This window comes from Ilyonectria robusta (assembly GCF_021365365.1).
Source record: "Ilyonectria robusta strain PMI_751 chromosome Unknown BGZ61scaffold_7, whole genome shotgun sequence".
Classification (NCBI taxonomy): domain Eukaryota; kingdom Fungi; phylum Ascomycota; class Sordariomycetes; order Hypocreales; family Nectriaceae; genus Ilyonectria; species Ilyonectria robusta.
Window position 1 is genome coordinate 1,276,982 of NW_025764441.1, and position 27,017 is coordinate 1,303,998.

Below are 27,017 nucleotides of genomic sequence, written 5' to 3' on the forward strand. Positions count from 1 at the left end.
TTCAAGTGAAGCAGATATACATGTTGCATGACTTGCCTACGAACTTTGCTTCGCATGCTCCTCCTCCAATGTGCCTCCCTGAACCTTCTCATCGTCAACCGTGCGATCGTGGAGCCCAATGTCCGTCAGCTGAAACGAGTCGACAACCCTCTTGTAGCTTCCCACACAATTCACACAAATCGGATACGACCAAGCGGCTATGAAAAAGGCGAGAGGTACAACCATAGCCTTTCCCGTTCCCAGGTTGTCGGAGGCCACGCCTGTCAGGGGCGGGACACATGCGCCGCCGACGACTCCAGCAACGATAAAACCGCTCCCGCGCTTTGTGTGTCGTCCAAGACCTCTCATTCCCAAGGCGACAATGGTCGGGAAACAGATTGACTCGAAGAACAAGACGACGTATAGGAATGAAATACCCGCGTTTCCGCGCTGAGTGATGGACGGGCAGATGAAAATAATACACATAGTCAAGAAAACCAGGAAGACCATTCGTGGCTTGACATATTTCATGATAAGGACGCCTGTGAACCGACCGACAGCGAAGGCGGCTTGAGCGCCGGCAAATAGTTTGGAGCCCATGGCATCACTCGTATTGCGGCGGGTCTCGGTCGCGTAATTAATAAAAAAGCTCGCAATGGCTACTTGAGCACCAGTGTAGCAGAACTGTGCAAAGGAGGCATGGAAAAGCTTGTATTGTTTGACGAACGGTTTATCGTCAGCTTCTGAGTGCGTTTCTTGTGCTTGGAGCGCCATGTCTTTTGGGTGTTAGTCAGTCATCCGAAGCCAGTTTATAAGGATCTACATACCCGCGTCGGTGATCTCGGGGATATTGGAAAAGAAGAAGAGCGTCGCGAGGAGTAGGACAAAGACGGCGATGGATAGATAGACCCATTGCACGTTTGCCAATGCCTTGTCGTCGTCAAACGTGAAGAAGACGTACGAGCCGAGAACCGGGGCGATGACGGTGCCGACGCCATTGAAGGCCTGGGACATGTTGATTCGGATCTCTGCGTACCGTGGCGGGCCGCAAACTGCGACAGTCAGAAGCAATTCGAAGAATGGGTGAATGCGAACCTACCCGTGATGAAGGGGTTCGCCGCCGTCTCAAGCGAGCCTAGGCCATTCCCGATGATGAAGATGGAGGCGCAAAAGCCCCCGAACGACTTGGCTTTGATGCAGGGAATGGCAATCAGGGCGCCGATGGCATAGAGGGAGAGGCCCCAGATGAAGACGGCTTTGTACGAGTAGTGTCGCAGAATCCAGGCGGCGTGTCCGAGAGAGGCAAGCGGGTAGGCGCTGCAGCACGGTTAGTGATGGCGACAAATGGTGCAGATCGGAATATTTACCCAAAGTAAGCGGCCTGCAAACCTGCGGATCGAGCACGGGTAATGTCCAGCGTTACCTGGAAATGCTTGTTGAGGGTATCGAGGAGGCCATAACTGAAGCCCCAGAGAAAGAAGAGGGTGGTGACGAGAGCGATGGGCCAGATGGACTCGCGCAGGGTCAAGTCGGCAGCCTTGGTGACCTGGTGATCAGACACCTTCAGGGAGCGCTTCTTGAGGAATGCCTTGATGCCCATGATGACGGCTTGAGATGGGAAGCAGGAGGCGTCAAAGGGAGTCAAGAACCGGCGACACAACGAGGGAGTAACGGCGCAGTTATTTTATCGAGCCGGCAATCGTGTCGATCTTGGGTCACGTCTCGGTTGACACAACCCCGAGGCTCGGGCACACTCTCGGTGAATTTAACCATTGTATCGCTGCCATAGGACCAGCCCAACGTTGGAGGATGTCGCCCGGTGCTTGAGTCGCCGGCCTCGAGCGGATCCGCCGCCAGGATCGCCGTCGTGAGAAGCGACGGTAGCATCCAGAGCCTGCGGGGCGACCCCATGGGGAAAAGGAAGCGTCGCGGCGGAGCATCCCAGTGTTCTAGATGCCGAGCGAGCTGCGACTCGTTGGAGAAAGGCTGGGGGAAGCGGAGCTCGACGCGGGGGAGATGCTTCATGGGGGAATGATTGGCACGCGTGGGCATGGGTTCGAGGCAATGATGGCCCGAGATGGCTGCCGGCTTGTGGATTTGGCTTTGCTGGGATGTGGGATCATGGCGTGGTTGAAGCAGGTTATTTGGTTTAGACATGACTCGAGTTGTTTCTAGACATGGGTCTACGATGGTTATGTTGGTCGTATCGTCGTAAAGGTCGTAATAGGTATCAACAATTCGCTTCTATGTAGTTAATTCCCCGCATGTTCCATCGCCAGCCCCCCGCAAGCCTCAACGACGCCTCTCTCATCATCGCCAGGGGTCTTGTTCCGTTTCAACGCACGCGTGTCCCAGGATGGCGCCTTGCGTCGTAGCCAACCAATCTGCTTAATTGCCGAGACCTGGGGCTCTGTCGGGTTGTACAGGTTGCATCTGTTGTGCATTTAGCCGGTCAGCAAGTTGTTGCAATGCAAAGCAACGTTGCCGAGGCCGCCTGGATGGCTTCTCGGCCTCTACTCACCGGTTTTCTTGCGTTTGTCGTCTTATCCGTGACTTTGTGGGCCTGGGCCGGTCCAACAGATTTCGCACCAATGCGCGATGTCAATCTTTTCCCACTTTAGTGATGGAGGTTCTTTAGCGGACGGATGGTGTGAGTGGGAGCTGCTTTAGCCCATGTGTGACGATGGCTAGATTCTCTGCGTTACGTCACTCATAACTCAGAGGAGAGAATAAAGATCAACCCCTGAGACATACTTTAAACTCGTAAACTAAAATTAAGGTAACCATAACGTATCACCCACGTATCACTTCTCGGCGCAGATAAGCTGTGTCAGGTGGCACTGTTTCTAAGCAGCCATGTACTATGGAAGCAACCCCCACTCTTTGGTCACCATAACCAACGAGATGATGTACTTGATGTCCCACCAGTGAGGCAAATCAACGCCCGATACGAGTAGGTGCACAACTCTTCGTTAGTCAGAACAAATATCGGCGAAATAGCCCTTTGGGGTGCATGCGAAACATCAAACATCACGGCGCGTTTTAGAAACCCGCTGTTGTTGAACCATGAAATGATTGCTTCAGTGGATTCCCGAGCTCGGTCACAGAGTTGGTGAGGGGCTCGGGTTCACAAGTGGTACCCCTTGGAAACTGAAGCTGCCACACATCGGCAGTCTGGCGTTCTGAGGGTCGTCTTTCTGCCGGTGATCGGCAGTTGTGGGATCCTTGAGGTGTATACCACTCCGCGTCTCAAGTGGAGGCACCTTGATGAGCGACCCATCCAAGATGTCGTCAGTCAACTCGCGAGCTCGCTAGTTAAATTGTCCTCAACTTCGTTTTCGCATTGTGTTTGCAGACTCTTATTCCTGAACTCGCCTAGACTTGCCCAGTTCCTGTCTGTTTGTTTCCCGAGCGTCCCGACAAGTGTGTCAATCTTTGTTCCAGTTTGATAGCAATCTTCTTGATATTTGCTCTCATGACTCCTCTGCTAGAGTTGATTGCTTGCGCAGTGGAATCCCCCTTTGCACCAGGTTGCGCAAAGTCACGAAGCTCTGCAGTGCTACAAAAATGACTCATTGTATGTGACAAGCACAAGCATCCAGTTCCACAATGGTCCTTGTACACTATTCATTCTCACAATCTGCCTTCCTCTGACTCACAGAGTGATTGTCAAACAAAAACTGTCCCACCTGCAGCTTTCAACTCGTGGCTCACCATGTGCAATTCGCCGTCTGCAGTCCGGTGAGTCCGCCATTTGCACACATCAGTCTTCCATCCCTGATGACTCACTCATGATTGGGTTGAACAAGATGGAAACCAGGCACCACACGTCTACGTACTCTTCCTCCCATTTCTCAATACTTAAACCCCATCTTCCCCTGCTCCTTTCCCTTCCTTTCGTCTCCATCCTCATCACACTCTCCTTCTTGGTATATATATTACTGCCGCTCTTTTGCCAACTTCAAAGACTGTAAGGTACCGGACCTGGAGTAGAACTACCTAGATGAGCTGTTTCTGTTGCTGACTATCTTCTTTCCTAGTGTCTGTGCAATCCTGGCAGTTCCCCCAGGTGACAAGGAGGTGTGGACCACAACTGCACTTCTGGCGAAAGGAAGTGATCATTCCCTTTTGCCATAGCGGCATTGCGACACCTTATATACTTGGCGTGTTGGAGAAAGTCCTCTTGATTGACGGTCCAGCACCCGACATATCCTTCCCTAACGCTGTCCCAGTGGTGGGATCACGCCGTCGATTTTACCAACCCCGGCCACCTTCCTGTTGGAAACCTTCAGCCCTCCTGTTGGAGACTCTAAGCCACCCGGAGCTGGCCTCTCGACTAGCTAGTGGTAACGATGCCGGAGACCCTGATACCGAGGCCGCCATGAAGTCTTTGCGTCCACTCTTGCTGGCTTTGTATTGGCTACTGGGTGCCCGGGTGCAGGAAAGTCTACATTGGCGGCAGAGGTGCGTAAGTAGATCAAACTGGACTGGGTTCCAGCAGCCGACATCGTCGCCGCCGTCCTCTATCACGCAGACTACGACCCCTATAAGGCGGTCAACAAAATCGACAACCAGAAATGCCCCGGCACATTCTCCAAGGAGTATATGGAGGCCAACCCTACGGTACAGAGTATGAAAGATGCATACGACGACAAAGGGGCGTGCCTATAGATCCTATCGCCGGACTTGTATAAACTGGCCGCCCGCCAGATCGACTGGGGGTCCAACCTGGCCCATCGGGTGGTTCGACCCATCTTCAAACAGATACACATCCGGAGGACAATACGCTCCGAGGTGACGCTCCCCGACGGGACGAGGACCTACCCAGCCGAAGGGCTCCTACCCGCAACTATCTGCGTAGAGGAGCTGAGCTTCAACACCAGCAGTCCGGTCGCCAAGTCTGTATTCATCGACGGAAACAGGGCAGCAAAGAGGCTCTTCGCGAGGGAAACGGGCGAGGCAGCCCCGAGCGCCACACAAAACACAAGCTCCCAGGCCGTCGCGGGCACTGCCTCGGAGAACCAGCTCAACTTCGGCGTACACCGCAAGGGTGTGCTCGTCGCCTTTGACCATAGGAACAAGAAGATCTTGGAGGGAAAGGCTGTATTCACCGGCGCAAAGAACAAGGTCACCCGCAAACTCAAGCGACTCCTCGACGCGAGGAACGGCACGACGGCGGCGCAGGTCCGGCGCCGACGGAAGGCCAGCGGCAAGGCGAGCCAGCCTGTAGTGGGTATCGAGACTTGGTCCACAACGACACAAACGGAGGCCTTTCTTACTACTACGAGCAAGGCAAGCTCGACCCGGCCATTATCGCGCCGGCAGATCGCGCCTCCATGGTGCGATGGGTTGCCCACGAGAACCCTATACTGACCCGGGCACTGGCACTGGCGTATCAATACGTCAGGGTCTAAAACGAGAGGTTTCTCCTTTACGTCGATACGCCATGGATTCAATCGTAAGTAACCCCTTTCCTCAACCCCCCTACTCACGCAACAGCTCCGCCTCAAATGCCCGCGCTCCCACGTCCCATCACCTCTACCCATCACTCCGGCATAGCACCATTTCAACCGGGCGCAACCGAACCACATTCCAATCAAGCGTGTGTGGAACCGTGCTATTCCCTCAAGCCAAACTCAAGAGGATAGCACAATTTCAACCGCAACCGATCGGATCGATTTCGAGCAGCCCCATTTGAAATATTGCTGTATTGACATATGTCGCCGGCGAGGGTAGGAAGGACGAACACCTTGACGTTTACCAGATGGAGAGGCAGCCGACCGCGTTTGAGATGGAGCCGTCGCACTGAACGTCTACCTAGAATATTGGCTAACTGGTGATTTATAGCATCGTGTGTTCTGCCTTGACAGTTGCCGGCTTAATGTCGGAACAGTCCGATCGTCGGATAAGCAAGCCCACCGGACGAAGGTGATCGCGGAGTGGAACGATCCGGAGTATGATCTCGAAATCTTTGTCGCAAACGTCAATACCATGGCTACCGGTGTCAATATGCACCACTGCTGCTCGAAGGGGGCCTTTCTGAATTGGCATCTGAATGCCAAGACCATGTTGCAGATCGTCGGTCGGCTTGTTCGCATAGGCCAGAAGAATCAGGTGATATTCCACCTCTTGAAGGTGAAGAATTCATATCACGACAATATGGAAAGGCTATGCACGACCAAATGGGCAGCTCAACTGTCCGCCGAGATTGGCTTGGCAGATTGGCTTACGGACGACTTTCGCGAATGCTGCGTCTTCGAGACGATCAAGACAGCCTGGAACCAGTCATTCAACCGGTATGCGTGGGCCGTCATCCGGCAGTTGGAAGGGCATGACATGGAATACTATGACTAGCATACCATTAAGCTCGGTCATCTCATATCGACATTCAGCGAGTACCCCCAGTCACGCCCTTCGAGTTCTTGGACATATAAGCTACCACTTGTTTCTGTCGCCTCTCAATCACCGCATTGGGCAATAAGAACAAAAACAAAAACACACCATCCGAGCCCCAGATCCCTAGCGCATCAGGTCAGTACCATACAAGCACACGCCTTTGCTTTGACATCCAAGGCCAACCTCCTGACAGACAAGCCTATCACGGTCACTACGTATCCTCCGCTGTGCGGGAAAGAGCCGAACTGGGATTATCTCACCATGCCGCCGTAACTGCGGCACAATACGACTATATACAAAGACATGCATGCAACGCGTCACTTGATTGCGCCTGCCTCGCCTGGCGAATATATCGAGGGCAGCTCCGAAGTATTTGACATGGCGACTGTTGGTAATTTGGCTGTGTCTTGCAGAACTCATCAAGGGTCGGAAAATGTCTCCTTGTACTTGCGACGCTCCACGGGCCTTCGTTGGGATTGACTTCGGGCCCACGTACGGGTCCTGATTTCGGTTCCTTTGGTAACTTGGACTCAGCTCCCTGGAGCTCGCATGCGGGACCCTTGAATCCCTTGCCTCCCAGACAACAAGAAACCAAAAGGAGAGAGCCCGAGCCCAGCCTCAGCTGCGCATCAGGGACTTCGACAACATCTTGAACGCCCGCAGAACTCCCCCACTGCTTGAGGTCGTGTGATCTCCGAGAGTGCCAAACCCTCCGCCTCTCAACGCAGACACCTTGGACCTTTGTCCGGTCTGCTGGCCAGCTCAAGCCTGCTAACGGATCAAGAGCTTTTCAGATCCCGGTTCCAAGTTTGACACCCTTATCAGGGAGCCAGCCGGAGCTCCCGAAACCACCATGGCGTTGATTTTCGATTATTAAAACCTACGCAAGAAGCGTGTTCGCTTCGCCAATGGCAGCAAAATTCTGCACAGCATCTATAGAAACCGTGGATGAAATGGACGATTATGAAGGCTTCCTTCTCGGCCGTGGATCGCGACAGACACTCGCCCCTAAAACCGAAAGACCGGGCAACAGAAACGAAGATGAGATCAACGAAAAAGGCAAAAAATGCGGCAACCACAATATGAGCCAGTGGGACCGCATGGACAGCGCACTCGTGCACGCAGAAGGTTTATTCTACTCCGAACTAGGTCTGTTCTTCATACAGTCGCCCGGCCGTGCCTCGCATGTCGGCTGCGTTTTCCGACCAAGGGTTGAAGCAAAACCGCCAGTCCTAGGCCAGGAGCGCCCACTCGTGCTGGGCGACTTCTTGGCGCATGTCAAACTGGTCGACGAGCCCGATTCCATCATACCGGAGATTTCCACGCTCCCTCAGCTGCGGGCGCATATGGAGGTGAAGCCCATACTATATGCTGCTTTTTCCGCCACCCCTGGCCTAAAGCATAGCCAGGAGCGATTTATTATGATTGCAATTGTAACTCCACTCACCAGAGGTCGCCTGCTGGAGGACTTTTCCGACACGACTACTATATGTATTCCGGGCTAAGCTATCTGGCCCAGTCTCATAGTTGAGGGAAAGTTCCTCAATATGACGACTGTATATGCCGGGCAGTTTCCGCAAGCCAGTAAGGTGACGTACTCAAACAGCTGGTATATCATATGTCCTATAACGATCCTACAGGGCGTAGCAGTATTGTATCTGCAAATTTGGATGAGATTGAGGCAGCTGTATAAGACTATTGACAATTCTCGACCGTTGGGAGAGAGCCTGCTCACCTCAGACAGTGGAAGCAACTGCAATCCACCCGCATGCTCCGGATTTCCGGAGGAAACCCTACCAATTCAGAGCAGCAGCCTTCGCTCTCGCATTATATAACATGAGCAACACAAACACCAACAACCGAGAGATTTCCAACGACCCATTTCGTCGGGCAGCTGCACCATCCCCTCCATGGCAAAATCCCCTGCAGCTAGCTATACCTAGCCTTTAGGCACCAGCGCTGACCGAAACTCACCAACACATACCAACGCAACTATCCCATGGTGATGATGGACCAGGCCGGCATCACCAAGTTGAAGAGCCCTGACGGCTGCGACACGTGGATATCGATGTACGACAAAGAAAATTCAGCCAATTACCACACACACTTTATTTCAACGCCTTCTATTTCTGCAAGGTTGCAGGATATCCGTCTCTCAAATGGAGATGCTGAAGACCGCCTCTTATTTATATATACTATCCATGCACCGAAGGTGTATTTCGCGTGTTAAACAATCCCTAGGACGAGCGATCACTCAAATTATATTGATGGGTGCCCTAGCAGTTTTTTACTGTTGGGAGAGATCTTGCTCTCCTCGAGCGGTAGAAGCGGCGGCTTTCTATCCGCTCCGGGATTTTCAGAGGCAACCCGACTATACCAGACCTGCAGACATAGCTGTAGCAGGATTATACAACATGAACAACAAAGGCAAGAATGAATCAAGAGATTTCCAACGACCTCATTCAAATCGGCACCGAAGAGATGACCGCCGACGATCTCACAAAGGGTCTTTTATCCATCAAACACGCCAAATTCCTGTCACAATTGGGTGTGACCGCCCTCAAGGAATGGCCACAGTAGTGACTACAGCGGCGATGCCCGAGGCGACGATCCGGCCGATGAGGCACACGATAACTCACAAAGTCACAATCTTAAACGCACCAAAAGACCGACTTTTAAGCCCTTGCCAGAGCTGTTCCTTTGCGACCAAAAATGCGATAAAAAGGCCCGATCGTTGAAATTACGAATTGTCCGCAAAAATCTCGGCTAATTTGATTGGACCGGAATTGTCCGGCAGATCCTCGGAGGAGTCGAATTGTCCGGAAGATCTCCCGGAGATCGGGAATTGGGAGGAAAACACCACTCGAGCACAGATAGCCCGGAACGTCAGTAGATCATACTACAATATGATCAAGTTGCTGAACTGGGAGCGGCTGCTATGGGTTAGCGGGACCCCAGTGTCCAATTCACTTCGCGACCTCGTCGCGCCACTAGATCTCATGTGGATGACCATGGAGGTGGGCTGGGTTCCAACCCCTGATCTCAACGCCGCGCTCCTGTACGACGAGCGATACGACCCCTACAAGCCCGTGAACAAGATTGGAGAAGAGGAGTGCATCGGTATCTTCACCGAGCACTACGTGGAGCATAACCCGCACGTCCGGGGCCTGAAGAAGGCCTACGACAAACACAAGACCCCTCCGCAGAGCAAGCACGGCAATATTAGATCAAAGCAGAGAGAAGGCTAAGAAGGAGGGTATTCCGAAAGAAACGCTGCGTCTCGTGTCTGATATGAGGCAGTCATATCCGGCCAAGGTGCGACGGGACGGTGGCACCTTCAGAAGGGGGAAACTTGGAGGCCAGACGGTCACAGGGATGCCCAAGTGCTTTAATGTATACGGACGAATCCACCCGGGTTACGACTAGATATCGAACACGCAAGACGAATCCACTCCGAACCAAGATAATCCTCTTCAAGACGATTCTGCCGGCGGGCTAAGACGATTTTACCGTACAGCCAGTTAAGTATATATGGTGGTGCAAGCTGCACCATTCAGTAACGACAAGTTTCATCGCCTCGGTGGAGAATACCTTGGCGCTTTTACGGAGATCAAGGCAAACGTCTTCAACGTCGGCAATTTCCCCGGATGGGACTGCTCAGTCGACCCAAGCTTTATAGACCCGACCAGCACGCAGTGCCTGTGCGACTGTATCACTACGGACATCAGACCTGAAGCCCCCGATATCACACTAGTGTGACAGGCGGTTAGGGACGCTTGGGCTAGCTGGTCGCTAGCGGGGATGTCTCTAGGGTGACCCGGATGGGGTTAAAAGGGGAGGTCAGTGCCGTCACTGGGGGAAATTATTGTCTTTTCTTTTATCAGAGATTCTTCCTAGAAGTCAGAGAGGCCGGAAGGGCTCGAGGCTGCTAGGGAGTCTATTAATTGATTGCCTTTATTTTTGAGAGATTTATTTGAACCTTCTTGCCGTTACTACGTTCCCTGTCCAACCTCCGTCTTCAACCTCCCTCAGATATCGGGCTGCCGCAGGCCCCATTAATGCCTTGCTAGCGAACTTTCCTGCGACCGACCCGATATTCTATCTCATGAGATGCTTCCCTATCAGGAGACATAAGCCTCAGATTGATCCGACCTCAAACGCGTAATCTGGTGCAGCTTCGGGCTGACCGGCCAAGACGCCTGTGCGACGACTCTCTGTGCATTTCCCCTAGGGTAAGTTAATGAGTTGGGTGTTGTTTTCCGTCCCTTCCTGCTGCTAAACTAGCTGGCGACATAGGAGAGGGTGTTACATCCACGACGCTGTACAAGAAAGGAGACCTCATTGGGGAATTGCTGGGAGAGCTGGTTCCATCAGGCCAATTTCAAAACGGCTGGGCCTGTGAGATGTCGCGAGATGATCTAGAAGGCTCTGACGAGCCCGTTACAGTCTGTCAAGTGTACCCTAGATATATGGGGAACTGGACACGGAAAGTTAACCACGTGTGGATGGCAACTGGACTGGTCACCCTAGACCCCTGCCCACACACACACACATTACGCACTCCTTTAATGCGTTTCTAATTACTTAACAAAAACACTGCAAGATCGACGCTTCAAGCGATCTCAGTACAGTGAAAGTTATACCAATATTGATATATATTTCTAACTTGAATCTCTTTTAACAAACTAAGAAATTTACATTTCTTACTTTAACAGTCTGATCTGCTCCAAATATATGTTGAAACTAAACTACATCAGCTAAGATACCTATTTCTATTTCTTATTATCGTAATAAACCGGTTTCTAATAGTACTGTTAAACTTGGAATATTACAACCTTGAATAGAGAAGACTACAAAGGTAAGTAATACAGGCGGATAATACGGAATGTAGACCTATCTATTTTGCCACTCTTGCCTACTACAAATTTATGACTATGGAATCTATATACCTTGGCAACCGATTTTAACTCACCATGCACACCTCTCCCAACCTCACATACCCTCGTCGTCCGATATAGCCCGTCTAGGTACGATCCACATTCTAACAACCGGCAACATTCCATGGCCACACTAGCTTGTATCCTCACCGAGAAACGATTTGGAAGCCCTGATATTTCCCCCACTGCATCTACCGCATCATCCAAACTTAATCCCCGAGTTAGGATTCCACGTCCCGGGGGCCCGTCCCTGACCTCCGGAACTCGGCCCGGGTGGGCCCCCGAACTTGATGCCGATGTCCGGGTTCCACATACCGCCAACAGGGTTCTGCTGCGGCTGTACTGGCCGCGGCTGCTGCATCGTCTCGTCGGCCCACGACTGGATACTAGCCTCGGGACTGTGAACGGCCTGCTGGGGTTGAGGCATTGGTTGGTTTGCGTACCCGCTGCGTTCTTGAGGCGCTGGGCTCTGCGCCGGAGTGGCTTTGTGCGACAGGCTCAGGTTCGCCAGTGGTGGCATGCTAATTTCCCTGTACAACCAGTCAGTCATATCCTTGACACATGCAGAAAGGACTTACTCTTCCAAGGCCCTTGCTTCCATCCGACGCTGTGCAACCCAACCTCGCACCACGTCGCGGAATCCCTGGCCGACGATTTTGTTGAGGTCGTTGTAGAACTTACGGCCCACCTCGAGGTTATTCACAATCTCCTTGTACTTAAAGTAGGCATTGTCTAACCGCTGAAGGGCCAGCTCGCGCTCTCTGTTGCCGCGGTCGCCCATCTGGCGCTTTTGCGACTCGAATTCCCGGTTGATGCGCTGGACGTCGGCCAGGATACGCTCCTGGTCCTGAGCTTCCTTGTCAATGAGGTCAAGCTCGGGCTCGTACAGCTCGTCAAGGCGTTTCTCGAAGAAGTCTTCGAAATGCGCTGGAACCAGCGCTGTGGCCGGATACGTCCGCTCGAGCCGGGCTGCCTCCTTTAGAATATCGGGTTTGATGTCGTCGCGGCGAGCATTCTCTCGGAGGTTCTCTACCTTCTTCCGACGACGGCTCTCGAGACGCAGTACATCATTGTAGGCGCCTCGTAACCGACCGATAACAGGCTTGAGTGACTCAGGCATGTCAACCCGGCGGCTGGACGGCACATGATCCATCAGACCTCGATCGGTACCTGAGAGGATGCTGAGCAAATCCTGGATACCGCCAAACTTTTCTCTGACGACGGAATCGCTACTGATGCTGCTCGCAAAGTACCCGTCAATTTCAGAGGCGTGCTTCCACAGTTTGGAACCGTCGGCTTCTTGCCGACTCTCTGGTCGAGCCCACCGTTCTGTGCCGAATCTCATCCGTAGTCGCTGGTCTTCCTCCTCCTCCGACGCCAGGGTCGCCTTGCCTTCTTCAAAGACAGCCATGTCTGCTGATCGCAGCTTGTCGATATCCGCAAAGCTCCTCTGCACCCGGCCGATCGCATCTGCTTGGCGAATCTCCTCTGCGTGTTGTACTAGGCTTGGGGGTAGACCGAGAGGCTTTTCGAGTGCCTGTAGTGACCCCGGGAGGCCGAGGGATGTTAACAGCTCGTGAATCTTGTCCGTGAGATTCTCCAGCTCCTGGATAATGTTCTGGCTGACCATGCGATCTCTCCGCTCCTCGTAGATGGAGGTTGCGACATGCACTGAGAAGGGTACAAGGCGTGAAAAGATGGCTGGACCAAACTCTGCACGGTCGCCCAAGTATTCGTAGGGGTTGGCAACCTGGGGCGGGACTCTTGCCACGGCCAAGTTAGCTCGATCGAGGATCTTGAGCTCCGACTTGGGTGGGACGGGATCTATGTTGTCAGCAGCGTTCGAGTGAAGCCTAGCTAGGCACTTACTAAGATAGATCATATCATTGTCCTTTTCGGCCCTCTTGAGATCAGCCTCGACCTTGCGCTTGAGCCCATCGAGATCCTCAGCCACCGTCCTGTTCACGGATCCATTCCGTGCCTCCTTGATACCCTCAGACACACATGCAACAGCGTCCGCGAGTCGCGCAACCTCCTCGCCGTATTTTCGCTTCTCCAGACAGTCGCATGCCGCCCGATATTGAGCAGCAGCCGCAAAGTGGTGGTGCTTGGCGCTCATGTGGTGGATCCAGGCACTACTGATGGCTTCACTCTTGACAGCAGCCTCGCCAGCGAGGTTGTAGAGGTCGGACACGCGTGCCGCCAGCTTTGCGATGGATGCGTCTTTGTATCCGTCCATAACGGCCTTTTGCCAGAAGCACTCCTGACTCTGAGCGAGCAGCAGCTGGATGAGGGATTCGAGGGTGTCGTTATCCATGTCGTCGGGCGGGTCGGACATGCGTAGTTCGGGGAGCACGGCAGTCTTCATGTGCGACAGAACACCGGCAGCCATGGAAAAGTAGTTGGCGGAAGCCTTAAGGCCATCGGTGTTTCCGCGCGGCGTGTTGAGGGCGAGCTGGGAGTAGAGGGCGGCGAGGTTGTAGAGGATGTTCATGAGCTCGTACTTGAGGTTATTGCGTACCATCGGCCGTTCGGTATTGTATCCAAGCGCAGGATACCAGGAGAAGTCGGCTCCAATCTAGTCCTGTCAGCAAGCCAAGCGTGCTGTGTGGTAACAAAACTCACGTCGATGGGAAACTTGCCGCCGACCCAGACGAGTTGGGCGGCGTAGGTCTGGAGCTTCTTGATGCCGCTCGGATGCGGCTCTCGCACATTGACGGCGTCTCTGCGCAGGGCATCGATGACCTCGAGGTCCTGCTTGAACATGTCCGGGTGCTGGTCATATTTGGTGTTGATGTATTGGCGGATCGTGGAGGCGAGAGAGATCTGTGTGGACTTGCGGAAGGGCAGGGCGAGTATGTTGCTAGATTGGTTCGGTCAGCCATGTTCAAATTCCAGTTCCTTAGAATACTTACGTCGCCATGGCTGCGTTGCGCCAGCTCGTAAGCTTTCGACCTGTAGGAGCTTGAGAGCTGGTGGTGGGCTGGTGGAAGTTGGTTGCGATGACTTCATGTGGGGGCGCCACGTTGGCGGGGCAAGTGTGGCGGGTGATGAGTAAGCGAACCCGTGTGGCTCACAAGGTCCGGCATTCACCTGGTTCAGTTCAGGAAACACGTTGAAGTTTATAGAATCTTTAATTCAACTTTGACTCTGTAATGTACATTACTCTATCCAATTCATGCTTTATTCCAAGCGAATGTATTTGTTTAACCCCTGCCAACGTGGAAACGAGGCTCCCTTCTAAACATAACGCCAGCGATGAGATGTCATCAAAACAGTCACCCAACAACGCCTTACACCTGCTCAATATTCCCATTGTGCAAAAATACATCCGCCTAGGAAGGAATCCAAACCAGCTCGATGATGCCGTCGATGTTGCTCATGGGCTTCTCGTCCTTGCCGACCCAGCGCCAATCGGTCTTGTGTCGGATGTACGTCTGCAAGACTGAGCCGTCGGCGTTGACTTCGGACTCCTGAAGCTCCCAGCCAATCTTGCGGCCTGTGCGAAGGAGAGAGGGACGCTGCGGGCCCAGCATGTAATCCAGGTTCCATCCGCGGTTGGGTGCGGGTGCCCAGAGCGTGGACTCGACTTGGCGGTGGTCAAAGTTGATACCCTCGGGGTAGTGGGCGACCGAGTACCCGGAGACGATGAAGTTGTCGTCGGTCTGGAAGCGCAGCATGGTGCAGTCTTCACCGCAGGTGTGCGCAATCTTGGACATCTGGACGGGTCGGGACAGATGCCAGCCGCGGCCACGGTAGTGGTGCAGCGACAGGGGCTTGATGCCCCATTCGTAGAAGCCGCTGGGGTGGCCGAGGAAGTCGAGCTGCCACAGGTCCCAGAGGTTGGTCAGGCGGGTCTCACTGTTCTTGTAGATGCAGTTTCGCAGCAGGATGTCGCCCTGGGCACCCCAGCCCGAGTTGGCATCGCGGATGCTCTGCTCGCTCTTGCAGTCGTCGTAAGATTCGGTGATGAGGGCGGCCATGGGCATGCTGAGGAAGACACCCGCTCCGCCAAAGGCCTGCGATCCGTGGCGCTCGACGGCGCCGGCGTCTTCAGACAGGGTACCGATGTACATGGGCCTGTCGGCGTCGTACGTGGCGAGCTTCTCGACAAGGCCGTGCATGCTGGGAAAGAAGGTGTCGTCATCGCAAGTGACCAACCATTTCTTGTTGGTAGCTTCGCGGTGGGTGTAGAGCGTGGGCACCAGCGTCAGGTATCGAACAGCCATTTCGGTGGACGAGTCGGAGTGGTAGACGTCGACATTGATGCCGACATCACCCAGCATGTTGGCGACCTCCTGAAGCTCGTGATCGGTGGCGTCCAGCAGCATCAGCACCAAGTGTGCGCCATTGGTGTGGCCGTGGCTGTCGGTCATCCAGTATATCCACTCGCCGATAGGGGTCGTGTCGGGGTTCATGAAGCGCTCGTAGGTGGTAGATACGCCAAACAGGAATTCGGTGGCGTTGACGGTGGCCGGGAAGCCCGACTTGGGGACAGGCAGCTCGAGGGGCGCACCACAGGCCTCCTTTTCGTATTCGCGGCCGATCTGGACAGTCTTGAACTTGCCGGGCAGCATGGACTGGCCCAGCTTGGTGAGGCCCTTGCGCTCGAGGCCCTCGGTGCGGGTGAAGCGAACATATCGCTTCAGGTACTGCACGCGGTAGGAGAGGCTGTGACGCTTGCGGATGTCGGACAGGTGGGCAGTGTCGACGCTGCAGTCCATTACGTGGGTGCTGGTGGGATTGAACTCCCTGTCCATGAACGGGCTGTTGGACAAGGGGTCATCGTTGACGATCTCCTCGACCTCGGGTGCTGGCTGCTGGGTGCCCTTCATGAGGCGATCGCGGACCTGGGTGGTCTCGGGGCGGAGCATCAACGCCCAGAAAAAGAGAAGCGTCACGGCCGACAGCACGGCTCTGTTGAGAGGGTTCCGCATGTTGACCCGGAAGGGGACAATTCTGGCGCCCATGATGGCGACTCTGAGGGTGTTGCTGGAGGATGAGTGTTGGAGCCAGGTTGGTCTGGTGGTCGGTTCGTCTGCCAGCAGACAGGGAGGTCGGGGAGTTTGAGGGATGGGAGGATATGAAGGGAGAGGGTCTGCTGAACGATGCCAAGCCTTGGAGGGTCCGAAGGGGGGGCAAGTAATTGGAACGCCACAGTGAATTGGACGAGGAGACCAGCTTCCAGGCCGTGGCTAGCGTCTGCTACGCAGTAGGGCTTTGAAACAAAGGAAACAAAAGGCGAGGGCGCGGATTGGTGTTGTAGGGAGAGGAAACACGAAAGGCAGCGGCCGAGGGGGGAATGGAGGAGAAGAAGAAGACAGAGTATATCCCGTTGGCGAGCCCGGAGAAGCGGCCTGATACGTAGCACGCTCCAGGGAAGCGTCAAGGTTGAGTCAAGTCAAGGAACAGTCGAAGCAGCGCAAGGCGACGTCGAAGGCTCCTTTTTTCCCAGTACGAAGCCCATTCCGGCGAGAGTAGGTACCTACGCACGAATACATGGGCGGTGGGGGTGGGCGCGGCATGGAGAGTGGGCACGCGGAATGGCGCTAAATCGGGAGGGATGGGATGGAGGCAGTCAATTCACCGTGGTCCCTCCTAACACCACGGTCCATAACACCATAACTGAGCTGCATGCGGACATGCTGGGCCGACGCGATTGGACAGGGCTGGCCGGGTTTGCTGGAGCAGACCCGGCCGGGAGGAGCAGTCGACAGTTGACAAGTCGGCGGACGCGTGGAGATACACGACTCCCCCTGAGAGCCCGCGGCGGGCGGCGCAATCGCGACGGCGGCATAGGACCAACGCTGTTGGGACTCGTGTGCAGTGGTGGCTTTCGCCAGGGCTGACTGGTTATCGCGGAGGCCGAAATGCCGCCTTCTCCGCTGCGGCTAGGGGACGGGACAGCTCTGCAGCCTATCCGTACTTTCCAGCCTGCTTCCCAGCTGCTTTCCAGCGTGTCCTCCCTCTCTCCCGCGCAAGTGTACGACGCAAGACGCAAGCGTGCAAGGCAGGGAACGCCACGGCTGAAACGGGCGCATGCAAGAGGACCAGCATGGGGGCCGCACCAACAGGCATTCGCTCTCCAATGTGTCCAGATATTCGTCCGGCGGCGGCATGAGCAGCGTGCGTAGAGTAGACCCAGGGAGTGCTTCCAGAACAGCCCCCCCCCCCAAACGCCGTAGTGTAGCGGTACCTGCAGTGCCGTCCTCCAACGTCCAGCACCGTCCGTATCCAGGAATGTCCCGATTGGAGGCTTTTCCTGGTGACACGGTGACGGAGGGCCTTCTCAGGTGCGTCCCAGCCGCTGGGCCAACGCAATCTATTTCTGGCATACGGCGTCGGTTTCGAGACGGCCAGCGTGACGCATGTTTGGTTTCGCGGTACGAACTGCTCAGCGCTGCCGGTGCCGAACGGGCTGCTGGCCTCTGCTCGGCGAGCTGGCACCCCCAAGGCATGTTTTGGCGAGCTGCAAATCCTCGGCTACCAACAAACAAAGCTTGGCCAGATGCCTAGACAGACGACGGTTCGTGCCCTGCAGAAGCTGCAGCGCCCGAGAGCCTGTGGCGTACGAACCGCGCGTCTGCCGCGCTGGGGGCTACGACGGAAGGGTGCGTAGTGCAGGGCCATTTCAGGGGGGCCCCTGGACCCGACGACTGCAGGGAACGACGCAGATTCGCCGTGTTTGTCGTTGCTCCCTGCGAGGGCAGATGCGGCGCTCGATGGTGTCTCTTAGCCTACACTCGGTCCAATGCTTCTCCTGAGCTGCACATACAGAGGGTGCCGGCGGGCAGCCGTCGGAACATCCTGGAGAAGCCCTAAGGGTTGGATGTCGTAGAAGGCTTCGGGATGGGAATGTAGTGCAACAAGAGGAATGACGTCGCCGCCCCAGAAAGAATGCAACAGACAAGAAAACACACCCAACGGCGATCTGAAGATCCCCAGCGAGAATCCCAATTCAACGAGATAACCCACCCACCGACGGGCCGAAAGACGCACCTCAAAATCTTCTCCCAACGCTCTTTCAAGTCTTTATTGCCCCACGACTCTAACCTTTCCCCCGAGACCGTTCTAGCGACTTCGGTCTGCACCAAGCGAAAAACTATCGATTCGAAATTTGTGCCCCCTATTGCCCCGGCGCCACATCCTCAGCTGGCAGCCACAATTCCTCGTTCCCGGATCTAGTAAGCGGGCAGCGTGACGGCGCTATCGGGATCTAGCTTGACTCACTATTGGACGCTGCCAAGGCCAGATACTTAGTAGATAGTGACGGTTTTTCTTCTTCTTCTTAATTTTTTTCAACCCCTTGGTTAGCTCCCCTGCTCAGCGCACAACGTGGGGAGCTGACGGCATGCGCACTAAAGTTCCCCCTGCCCCTGGCCCAACCCCATTGCAGTAACAAGCGTCTCAGCCTCACGCTATCAGCCTCTCAAGAGTCGAGCCTCTATCGCGAGGGCGCCGACCTGCTCGGGGTCTGGGACGCCATGCGTCATTTTAGATTTAAAGATCTGGTCAGCTTTCATTTCCGCAAGGCCCTATTTGACTTTGACGGCTTTTTTAGAGAGGCTGTCTTACTGTCAGCCCTGTGTCCTGTCTTGCCGGAATCCCGCTTACCGTCAGGAACGTACCGAAGTCCCCACGCGAGGTCCACCCCCTGGATGCTGCAGTGGACTGCAGTGGACTGTGTCCTGACTCTGCCCTGATTTCTCGATTTCTGTAACAACTCGCTGGCAGAGTCCGCGTCAGCTCGGCGGAATCGTCGAGGATGTGGCCGATGTGCATTCAACCTGGATCTGAAACAGTACACGTCCAGAATTACTTAATTCACACATTCGCTGGTATCTCTGCAGTCTGGCCTAATCGAACCTTAGCCAACCAACCCTTGGTCGATCACTTCCCCATCATTCCTCTCGCTCCTCTCCCTGTCCACCATCCAATCCGCTAACGGTACTTGACGTCTCCTACCCCCGGCCGTTGCACTCCATCGTCGACATACGCTGGGAGCTGCTCCGTGCCGCTCCCCGGCGCCCCTGTGCTCGGGCCCGATGGTGCTGCCGGGGCCGCGGGCTCCTTTCCGTCCTTGTCGCGCAGCATCCCGGCCTCGGCTCCCTTGAGCGTGTCTAAGAGAACCCGCGACCCAGCTGGCCACATGCCCGACGGGCCCTGCGGTGGCACCTCGCCCTTGAGGATCTGGTTGACCGATACCCGGCTGCCGTAGAAGGCGGCGTTGGCCTCCTTGCGCTCGACCACCACCGTGCCGTCGATCTGGATGCCCGCGTAGAAGCCTCGGGACTTGACGTACGAGAAGACGGGCTTGAAGGAGCTGGCGCTGAGGCTGCGACGCTTGCTTTTGCTGTCCGACTCGGGCTTCAGCGTCTGCTTGTCCGACGCCTCTGCCGTTTCACCGTCCTTGTCCTTCTCCTTTCTCCCTTCGCGGTTCTCAACCGCCTTGCCAAACTCGACGGCGCCTCCAGCTCCATACGGTCCAGCGACCACGGCCAGGTCAGTGCCTAGGCCGACGCGGGTGTTGGTAAAGGCAGCGAGCGCTTCCTTGCTGTTGATGACACATACGCAGTCGTAAATGTCTAGGCCGATGGAGAAGCCGCCGCCTACGGAATGCACCTGGATGCCAGAGGGAGGACCCCATGATCCGTCGGGAAGACGTGCAATCAAGATGCCCGAACCCGTCGCACCAGACACATTGAAGCCTGCGCGGAGAGTAGTGAAAATGGCCAGACCTACTGCCTTGGAGATGACCTTGGGCGGGATAGTGACAAGTACCCGATTTTTAGGCTTGTTCTTGGTAGGATCGATAATGGCATCGTTCGTCTCAGTGGCCTTGGGATCGGTCGATGTCGGTGGCCCGCTCGAGGTGGGGTCGGCGTACACTCCCTTCTCTGTGTCGTGTGAGCGTCTGTTCAAACGAGTATGGAAAATGACTTACTGCAGAATGTCCTGAGAATAGACGCCGCCTTGTCACACTCTTTGTCAAGAGTCTCAGGTAGGAAACTCTGGCTGCCGAGCTTGTGTGCGAGGCTGTTGATTGGGCCAGCCGCCTTCATGCCGAGATTGCTGAAACGCTCGCCCCAGCCATGTTTCTTGGGATGATGTTCCTCGTTCGATGTGGCAGCCGAAACGGCGGGCGCCGGGGCTGGAACAGATTCCGGAACCGCCTCCTGCACGGGCGTCAACGGTGGCGCCGAATTGGACGGCTCGTTCGTCGGGGGAGGAGCAAACACCGGGGCGGCGGGATTGTACTGCGGGATGGTGTAGTTCTCGGCGGGCGGTGCGGGATGGATGGGGTAGGTCTGCTCGGTGCCTTGTACGGGATGCGCGTTGAGAGGGTTGGGATGAGCCTGAGACGGAGGCGGTCCGGGGGGCGGAGGAGGGAACGCCTTCTCAGACCCCGATGAAGCAAATTCTCCCTGTTGAGGCTGAGTTACCGGGGGAGGAGCCTGCTGTTTCTCGGAAGCCGGAGGAGTAAAGTTTCCCTGCTGATACGCCGGCGGAGCAGAGTCCTGGTGTTGCTGTTGCTGATACTGTTGCTGCGGGGGCGGGCCCGGAGGAGGGGGAGGGAAGTGCTGCTGCTCGCCAGACGCCGGCTGCTGCTGCGTCGGCGGCGGAGGGAATTCGCCTTCCATGGGAGCCAGCGGGAGTAGGCCTCCCTGTTGCTGCTGCTCGCCCTCGGACGGGTTGTACACAATCTTTTCGGAGTTGGACATCGGAGGGTCGGGGGGCGTATCTGGTGGTGACGTGATGTGATGGCGGGGTTTGGGGGGAGGTGAATTGGCCGTAGATGCGGCGGAGTGGCAGAAGCGCAAAAAGACTCGGATGCCAGTTCGTAGGGTATGGAGAAGACAGGTGAATTCTAGAACCAGCAGATGAGGCCTTTATGTCTTGCGACTCCTTTCATGCAGCAAGCAGGATTCATGCCATCACGGATGCGCTGCGGCTTGGCGGTTGATGTCATGGCGTGTGGCGGGCGGAGACCGATTGCGACGCGCGTGGCTGGAGCTCGCTGGGGTGTGCACAGCCACAGCGGCGATACGGAATACGGTCGATCCAATCCAGTGTGTGCATTGGTGACAATCGTTGGAGGCCGTGTAGACTCGCGGCCGAGGATGGCATCGTCAGATCGTAGAGACGCAAATGGGCGACGGTCTGAGCGGTGGACTCGGCGTGTTGCGGGCTGAGATGGCCGAACTTGTAATTCATGCCTATACCTAAAGCCCTGTACCAAGCCGTACTGAGTCACGAGAGCCTATGCCTCAGCTCGGGAGCCGAAATATCAGGTTAGCCAGCGAGCCGAGTCATGCCTTGTGACCTCTGTCTCTCTTCACAACGGGCCTCCGCAACGTCTCCAACACATCGTGCCCTCATCCACGCCCAGCCTCAACCCTCGCCATGACGCAAACAAACGGCGACGCGCCCGCGCCGGCCCTGCACCTCCCCCGCATCCTCTGCCTGCACGGCGGCGGCGTCAACGCGCAAATCTTCGAGGTGCAGTGCCGCGCCATCATCGCGAGCCTCAGTGCGGCCTTCCGGCTGGTGTTTGTCGAGGGGCCCTTCCTGTCCGCGCCGCACCCGTCCATCGTCGCCGTCTACGGCGACCACGGCCCGTTCCGGCGCTGGCTCCGCTGGCAGCCGGACCACCCGGAGATGGACGCCGAGTCGGCCGCCGCCGAGATCCGCTACCAGTGCCGCCGCGCCATGGAGGACGACCCGGGCACCGGCGAGTGGGCGGGCGTCCTGGGCTTTTCGCAGGGCGCCAAGATCGCCGCCAGTCTGCTGTGGACGCAGCAGCGGGTGGCCGAGGAGCTGGGGCCGGCCGAGGCGCCGACCAGCTTCAAGTTCGGCATCCTCATGGCTGGCCGAGGGCCGTTTGTCACCCTCGACTCACGCCTGGACATCCCGCGGCACATTGTCGACGCGGCGCGACTGAGCTCTGACTTTGAGGACTGGCCCGAGACCAACGTCGGCGCGCATGTGCTGCGCATCCCGACGCTGCATGTCCACGGCACGCGAGACCCAGGATTGGAGCTTCATCGGATGCTCAGGGACAAGTACTGCGAATCTGGCACCACGAGGCTCATTGAGTGGGACGGCGGACACCGGATACCGATCAAATCGCACGATGTCGAGACTGTTGTAAACGGAATTCTAGAATTGGCCCAAGACGCATCCGAATAGACGGGATAGATGTAGACAATAGACATGACGTCCAGTAGTCATTGTTCATTCAATGATAGATTTCTATTATTCTAAGGTAGTTTCCATTACTGCTCTCCATCCTCAGCCGGTCGAGATGCTCTGTCATGACCTTGGCCTTCGGAATGGGTGTGCTTCAGTGTTAAGTACAAACTCGTCCAGACTGATCAGGTCTGGCGGTGAGAAGATGAGGTAAAAATACTTGAGTGTCTCAGAAAGCCAGAAGCTCTGCAACTTGTCAGCACGGCACACCATTGAATCAGTGGCGTTACTCACCTCCATTGAGTCAGTCTTTGCTGAACCCTGTCTCGTCACGTCCTCGATGGCCGCATTGGCGTGTTCCGTCGTCGTCTCCCTGATGATTGCCTGGAACATATTCCACGCCATGTCCTGCCATTCTGGGTTGCCAGTGATGCGGTACATGATAAAAATGCTCTCGATGGCCTCTGGCCGGAGGAGGTATCGCGCGTCACGCGCGTGCCGGAAGCCCTTGGTCAGTCGTTGGTCGCCCTCGCGCTTCCAGCGCTCTTCGTCGAACTCGCACGCGTCGAGGGTCGGGCACGGAATCAGATTAAATATTTCTGGCATAATGCCTGACGCAAATGCACTGTAAGCCCAGCCGCACCCGCGAGCGAGTCTTTCTCCGAGGTTGACATGTTCGTTGTTGTCAGTTAGCCGGCCGCCAAGGGCAAACATGCCTCCGACGAAGCATGACAGGTGCTGGCTTTCAGTGACAAACTCAACATGCTCATTGAAGTGAATGTCACCAGCGAACAAGACGTCAGCCTTGTCAGCCAGCATAGGCCGGAACAGCAGATTCTTGGCCACGACGTCCATAGAAGTACGATACAACATCTCATAAGTCGGGTCTAAGCCGCCGAGCAACGCATGCATCTTAGGCAGGTACTCGTACAGCGAATCAGCCAGGGCGCCCAGCGAAAAGGTATTGTCGTTGGCCTGCTCATTCAGAAAGTCCAGAGCAACCGGCCACATGCCCGGGAGCATGGTCTTGTTCTGGATCCGCGCCAGGAACTGCGTGACGCGGTCCGTGGCGTCGTAGAACTTGGCATCCCCCGTCAGCTGCGACAGGTGGGTGAATTCCATGCACAGCGAGCCCGGCGACGCAGACGGGTCGTGGACGCCAGCGATCTGCTTGCCGTGCTGGGCGTCGGCAAAGTTGAGCCAGAAGCCGGGGAGGCGGTTGGGCGTGTCAAAGGCAACGTACAGCATGTTGCCCAGCTCCACGGCCTTCTGGAGCAGCGCTTGCTCGCCGCTGAGGTCGTAGGCTGACAGGATGCCGCCGAGATGGCGGATGGTTGTCTCGAACAGATTGACGGCGCCGACGTGGACGTCGCCCCAGTTCAGAGACGCAACGGCCTGGGCAGCCTCGTGGAATTCCTTCTTGAGGCCCATGATCCAGAGCGTGTCAAGGGAGTCGACCAGGGTGGCCGCCCAGCCGCCAAAGTTGTCCTTGCCCGTTGCTGCAAGGGGCTCCAATTCATCCCTCATCCACGCAAACTTTTGGTACGAGCGATAGCTGCGGAGGAATTCATCGCGCACCGCCTTCTGCCGAATCTCTGCCGTCTGTGAGTGTTTGAACTTGCTCGCGTCTGCTTGTACGCGGGGGAACTGCTTTGTCCGGCCAGCCGGCAGTGCCTTGATTGAGGGTGGAGGGAAGAATGGCCGGGGTGTCGACCAATCGAAAGAGCTGGGCACAAACTTGACCCTCGGCGCCGGCAGCACCAGCAGATGCCAGAATGTAAATCCCGCTATGAGGACGCTCGTCACCAGAATAAATCGCGACGGCCGAGCCATGATTGTGAAATTTGGACTTCGTGATGAAGCTGACCTGGCTGACGGGACGAGATCCAGGCGAGATATAGCCTATTAATAAGCTTGACCACAGGGCTGTCTCAGCCCCTGCGGCACGGCCCTGCGGTGTAAGTTAGCCGCTAGAAATGCACCCCTGGAGGCCTAAAACGGCAAAGTCCACTGAACACACAACCAACTGCATATCGTCCAGCGAATCATTGTTGCGGCAGTGTCGTCTCAGGCGTCTGGGATCCAGTTCGCTGCAGATCCTATTTAAGGCGGGCACCAACGTTCCGAGTACCCTGGAAATGAGCCCTTGGCAAGTGTTTCGGTGCCTAGTTCGACAGTGAAAATGGTCGGTGTTGGTTGACAGTTGTTGGTTGTTAGTTGTTAGTTGTGTCGTATGTTGCATAGGGAGCACCAGGACAGAGTCGACAAGTCCGCGGAACGTCGTGGGTTTTCCCTCATATTATCGGCCGGGCTCCTCTACGACTCTTGTTCCCGTTTCGCAATACGAAAAGGTAAAATGCTGTGGTTATTTCTCCTCATCCCCGTGCGAGCCGCCTCGATATGCGATGCCGAGCCCTTGGTTCTCACCATCCAAGACGTCCAGGTCCTCCCCGATGTGCAGGATTCTTACATGAAGGGCATTGCCGCGCAGATCGGGTCTCCGGTGCAAGACATTGTTCTGCTCCCTTGGGCGTAAGTTGAGTCGCAGTCCAAGACGGACCGGCGCTGACCGTGTTAGTGAGTTGAACAATACCTGGGTTTACGATGACCAGGCCTACTGCGACAAAACCATCATCTGGAACGACCAAATCTGCGAGGTTCGTAGGGGAAATTTGTTCCACGAGGACGAGTCTACGACTTTCGACAAGGCCAACGACATCATCGCAGCTGGCGGCGCCGGAGATGAAGTTGGCTTCGAGGGCTCAGAAACGGGTATAAAGAAGCTTATAGCGACGAGTCTCGGCGGCACCGACACCCTCACGCTGAACGGCTCCGTCACCCTGTACGACTTTCCCATCGGAATCCCTCGCATGAAGTGGGATGCTGGCTACACGATGCTGCACCCCCTCGGGCTGGGGTCAAACTCGACATACCTCAACGCCCTCCGCGCAGCCGGCAAGATTGGATCGCGCGTGTGGTCGTTGTTCTGGGGGCGCATGTGGGTAGAAAACACCATCAACGGGTCCCTCGTCCTGGGAGGCTATGACGAGGAAAAGGTCATTGGCGCGAATTACACCGCGCCGCTCGACTACGACGACTTTACAGGTACGCAGGGTTGTTGGACCGGGATGAAGGTCATCTTGTCCGACATCAAGCTCAACTTTCGTGATGGGTCTGACGAAAGCATCTTTCCGTCCAACGCTGCGCTGCCGTGTTGTCTGGTGCCGCACCGACAGCTTCTGCTGGAAGCTCCACTCGACTACGTGGACAAATTCGACGAGGTGACGGTAATAAACCACACTGATGTTTCTTACGGGTTGCATTGGTCTGCACGATTGTTTGACGCCGATAATGTGTAAGTCGTCGCCGCATTCCACATTCTACAAAACACACCTAACATTTTAGATTTGACGGCGACATCACCTTCTACCTCGACTCTGGACTCGAAATCCGCGTTCCCAACAACCAGTACATTGTGCCATTTGTCGACATCCATCGAAACGGGTCTCGCGTCTTCAAGAACAAGGTCCGCGAACTTCTCATAAATGGCGTCGCGAGTCAGCCCGCTACCCTAGGCCGATATTTCCTTACGTCGGCGTACCTCATGGTGAACCACGACGCACACACTTTTACGCTCTGGCAGGGCAATCCATCGAAAAAAAGCAGTCTTGTGCGTGTATTTGACGAGGAGACTGCTGAGAAGTGCTCTGATGCTACTGCGGTGGTGGAGCCGTCAGCTACCGAGACGACGGAGGAAGAAGAGTCGAAGTTTACGGTGTCTACCACAGAGACTGACAAGGCAGAGCCCTCTTCATCGCCTTCCGGTGCAGTCATCGGCGGCGCGGTAGTTGCAAGCATTGTCGGCGTGAGTCTCATCGGCCTAGGCGTCTTCTACTACATACGCCGAAGACGCCCCGCCGAGGTTTTGTCAACTCCGGTGCAGCCAGAGCACAAACCCCCGGCATACTATTTCCATTCACTCCAAGAGATGCCTGGGTCCATGCCTGGGTCATCGGGGATGCAAGGGCAGCCGCATTTTGTTTACGAGATGGATGCTAATATGCACAACTCTCACCAAGGACGGTGAGTGTCACGGGATACGGGACGATGTTGGTTAAGGAGTTTCACGGACTGGCGCAGCGAATTGAATGTAATTAATTATCTTTGTCCTTCGATTTATGAAGATGCTGAGCCGATTGACACTGTGTATGAGTCTCGTGAATGGCTGCGTCTGTCGATGATCAGCCGGCGATGTCATGTCCGCCCATAAATAGCATCGTGATAACCAACAGCAAACTGGTGTGAACTAATGACATGTTAAATCTGGATTCGCTCTTTGTGCTCGCAGATGAGTCCTTGTACAACACGGTCGTGGCGCTTCATATTGTCTCTGAAGAACAATATTAAGAAAAGACCCGTGCGTGTGGCCTTTTGTCCGCCGTGCACCACACAAAGATGGATGATCCACGATGCCCAGACAAATACCTGAGAGGCCTATATCTTTAGTATTTAAAT

General features: G+C 55.6%; 11 protein-coding genes across 11 annotated transcripts; 6 read left to right on the plus strand and 5 right to left on the minus strand.

Annotated features, from left to right (window-relative positions):
- Positions 1-36: 36 nt before the first annotated feature.
- BGZ61DRAFT_349464 (major facilitator superfamily domain-containing protein) lies at positions 37-1,579 on the minus strand (the record flags this gene model as incomplete). The annotated part of the gene is made up of 4 exons (XM_046240150.1): positions 37-755; positions 807-1,031; positions 1,079-1,296; positions 1,347-1,579. 4 exons carry the CDS (start codon positions 1,577-1,579, stop codon positions 37-39), a joined length of 1,395 nt encoding a protein of 464 aa, XP_046106204.1.
- A 2,115-nt stretch (positions 1,580-3,694) lies between these two features.
- Positions 3,695-6,333, plus strand: BGZ61DRAFT_476609 (uncharacterized protein; the record flags this gene model as incomplete). Its single annotated transcript, XM_046248814.1, has 7 exons — positions 3,695-3,720; positions 4,020-4,059; positions 4,154-4,447; positions 4,531-4,602; positions 4,690-5,212; positions 5,277-5,437; positions 5,827-6,333. The coding sequence occupies 7 exons, from the start codon at positions 3,695-3,697 to the stop codon at positions 6,331-6,333; spliced, it is 1,623 nt and encodes a 540-aa protein (XP_046106205.1).
- Positions 6,334-7,283: 950 nt separating this feature from the next.
- On the plus strand, positions 7,284-7,944 carry BGZ61DRAFT_587277 (uncharacterized protein; the record flags this gene model as incomplete). The annotated part of the gene is made up of 1 exon (XM_046256477.1): positions 7,284-7,944. One exon carries the CDS (start codon positions 7,284-7,286, stop codon positions 7,878-7,880), a length of 597 nt encoding a protein of 198 aa, XP_046106206.1. The 3' UTR covers positions 7,881-7,944.
- Positions 7,945-8,372: 428 nt separating this feature from the next.
- Positions 8,373-9,197, plus strand: BGZ61DRAFT_212793 (uncharacterized protein). The gene has a single exon (XM_046238036.1). It carries the CDS (start codon positions 8,535-8,537, stop codon positions 9,111-9,113), a length of 579 nt encoding a protein of 192 aa, XP_046106207.1. The 5' UTR covers positions 8,373-8,534; the 3' UTR covers positions 9,114-9,197.
- An 84-nt stretch (positions 9,198-9,281) lies between these two features.
- Positions 9,282-9,623, plus strand: BGZ61DRAFT_531157 (uncharacterized protein; the record flags this gene model as incomplete). The annotated part of the gene is made up of 1 exon (XM_046253664.1): positions 9,282-9,623. The coding sequence occupies one exon, from the start codon at positions 9,282-9,284 to the stop codon at positions 9,621-9,623; it is 342 nt and encodes a 113-aa protein (XP_046106208.1).
- A 1,839-nt stretch (positions 9,624-11,462) lies between these two features.
- BGZ61DRAFT_387979 (BRO1-like domain-containing protein) lies at positions 11,463-14,389 on the minus strand. Its single transcript, XM_046242772.1, has 5 exons — positions 14,228-14,389; positions 13,938-14,175; positions 13,182-13,890; positions 11,891-13,136; positions 11,463-11,842 (listed from the first exon to the last, which is right to left on the minus strand). The coding sequence occupies exons 1-5, from the start codon at positions 14,233-14,235 to the stop codon at positions 11,512-11,514; spliced, it is 2,532 nt and encodes an 843-aa protein (XP_046106209.1). The 5' UTR covers positions 14,236-14,389; the 3' UTR covers positions 11,463-11,511.
- A 38-nt stretch (positions 14,390-14,427) lies between these two features.
- BGZ61DRAFT_449230 (uncharacterized protein) lies at positions 14,428-16,739 on the minus strand. The gene has a single exon (XM_046245577.1). It carries the CDS (start codon positions 16,280-16,282, stop codon positions 14,648-14,650), a length of 1,635 nt encoding a protein of 544 aa, XP_046106210.1. The 5' UTR covers positions 16,283-16,739; the 3' UTR covers positions 14,428-14,647.
- Positions 16,740-19,253: 2,514 nt separating this feature from the next.
- Positions 19,254-20,953, minus strand: BGZ61DRAFT_348756 (uncharacterized protein; the record flags this gene model as incomplete). Its single annotated transcript, XM_046240095.1, has 2 exons — positions 19,254-20,209; positions 20,257-20,953. 2 exons carry the CDS (start codon positions 20,951-20,953, stop codon positions 19,254-19,256), a joined length of 1,653 nt encoding a protein of 550 aa, XP_046106211.1.
- Positions 20,954-21,960: 1,007 nt separating this feature from the next.
- On the plus strand, positions 21,961-22,538 carry BGZ61DRAFT_449234 (serine hydrolase-domain-containing protein). The gene has a single exon (XM_046245578.1). It carries the CDS (start codon positions 21,972-21,974, stop codon positions 22,500-22,502), a length of 531 nt encoding a protein of 176 aa, XP_046106212.1. The 5' UTR covers positions 21,961-21,971; the 3' UTR covers positions 22,503-22,538.
- On the minus strand, positions 22,539-24,557 carry BGZ61DRAFT_417894 (glycoside hydrolase). The gene is made up of 2 exons (XM_046243417.1): positions 22,797-24,557; positions 22,539-22,748 (listed from the first exon to the last, which is right to left on the minus strand). Exons 1-2 carry the CDS (start codon positions 24,333-24,335, stop codon positions 22,626-22,628), a joined length of 1,662 nt encoding a protein of 553 aa, XP_046106213.1. The 5' UTR covers positions 24,336-24,557; the 3' UTR covers positions 22,539-22,625.
- Positions 24,558-24,858: 301 nt separating this feature from the next.
- On the plus strand, positions 24,859-26,589 carry BGZ61DRAFT_476616 (aspartic peptidase domain-containing protein; the record flags this gene model as incomplete). The annotated part of the gene is made up of 3 exons (XM_046248815.1): positions 24,859-25,034; positions 25,081-25,857; positions 25,908-26,589. The coding sequence occupies 3 exons, from the start codon at positions 24,859-24,861 to the stop codon at positions 26,587-26,589; spliced, it is 1,635 nt and encodes a 544-aa protein (XP_046106214.1).
- Positions 26,590-27,017: the final 428 nt, after the last annotated feature.

What these genes read in the sequence shown, in the direction of transcription:
- BGZ61DRAFT_212793 (XM_046238036.1), top strand. Translation starts at nt 8,535, where the DNA reads ATGGAGATGCTGAAGACCGCCTCTTATTTATATATACTATCCATGCAC.
- BGZ61DRAFT_387979 (XM_046242772.1), bottom strand. An exon ending in GCGGCAAGTTTCCCATCGAC is followed by an intron (nt 13,891 to 13,937) that starts GTGAGTTTTGTT and finishes TGACAGGACTAG; the next exon opens with ATTGGAGCCGACTTCTCCTG. An exon ending in CAATGATATGATCTATCTTA is followed by an intron (nt 13,137 to 13,181) that starts GTAAGTGCCTAG and finishes CTGACAACATAG; the next exon opens with ATCCCGTCCCACCCAAGTCG.
- BGZ61DRAFT_449230 (XM_046245577.1), bottom strand. Translation starts at nt 16,282, where the DNA reads ATGGGCGCCAGAATTGTCCCCTTCCGGGTCAACATGCGGAACCCTCTC.
- BGZ61DRAFT_449234 (XM_046245578.1), top strand. Translation starts at nt 21,972, where the DNA reads ATGGACGCCGAGTCGGCCGCCGCCGAGATCCGCTACCAGTGCCGCCGC.
- BGZ61DRAFT_417894 (XM_046243417.1), bottom strand. Translation starts at nt 24,335, where the DNA reads ATGGCTCGGCCGTCGCGATTTATTCTGGTGACGAGCGTCCTCATAGCG. An exon ending in CAAAGACTGACTCAATGGAG is followed by an intron (nt 22,749 to 22,796) that starts GTGAGTAACGCC and finishes GACAAGTTGCAG; the next exon opens with AGCTTCTGGCTTTCTGAGAC.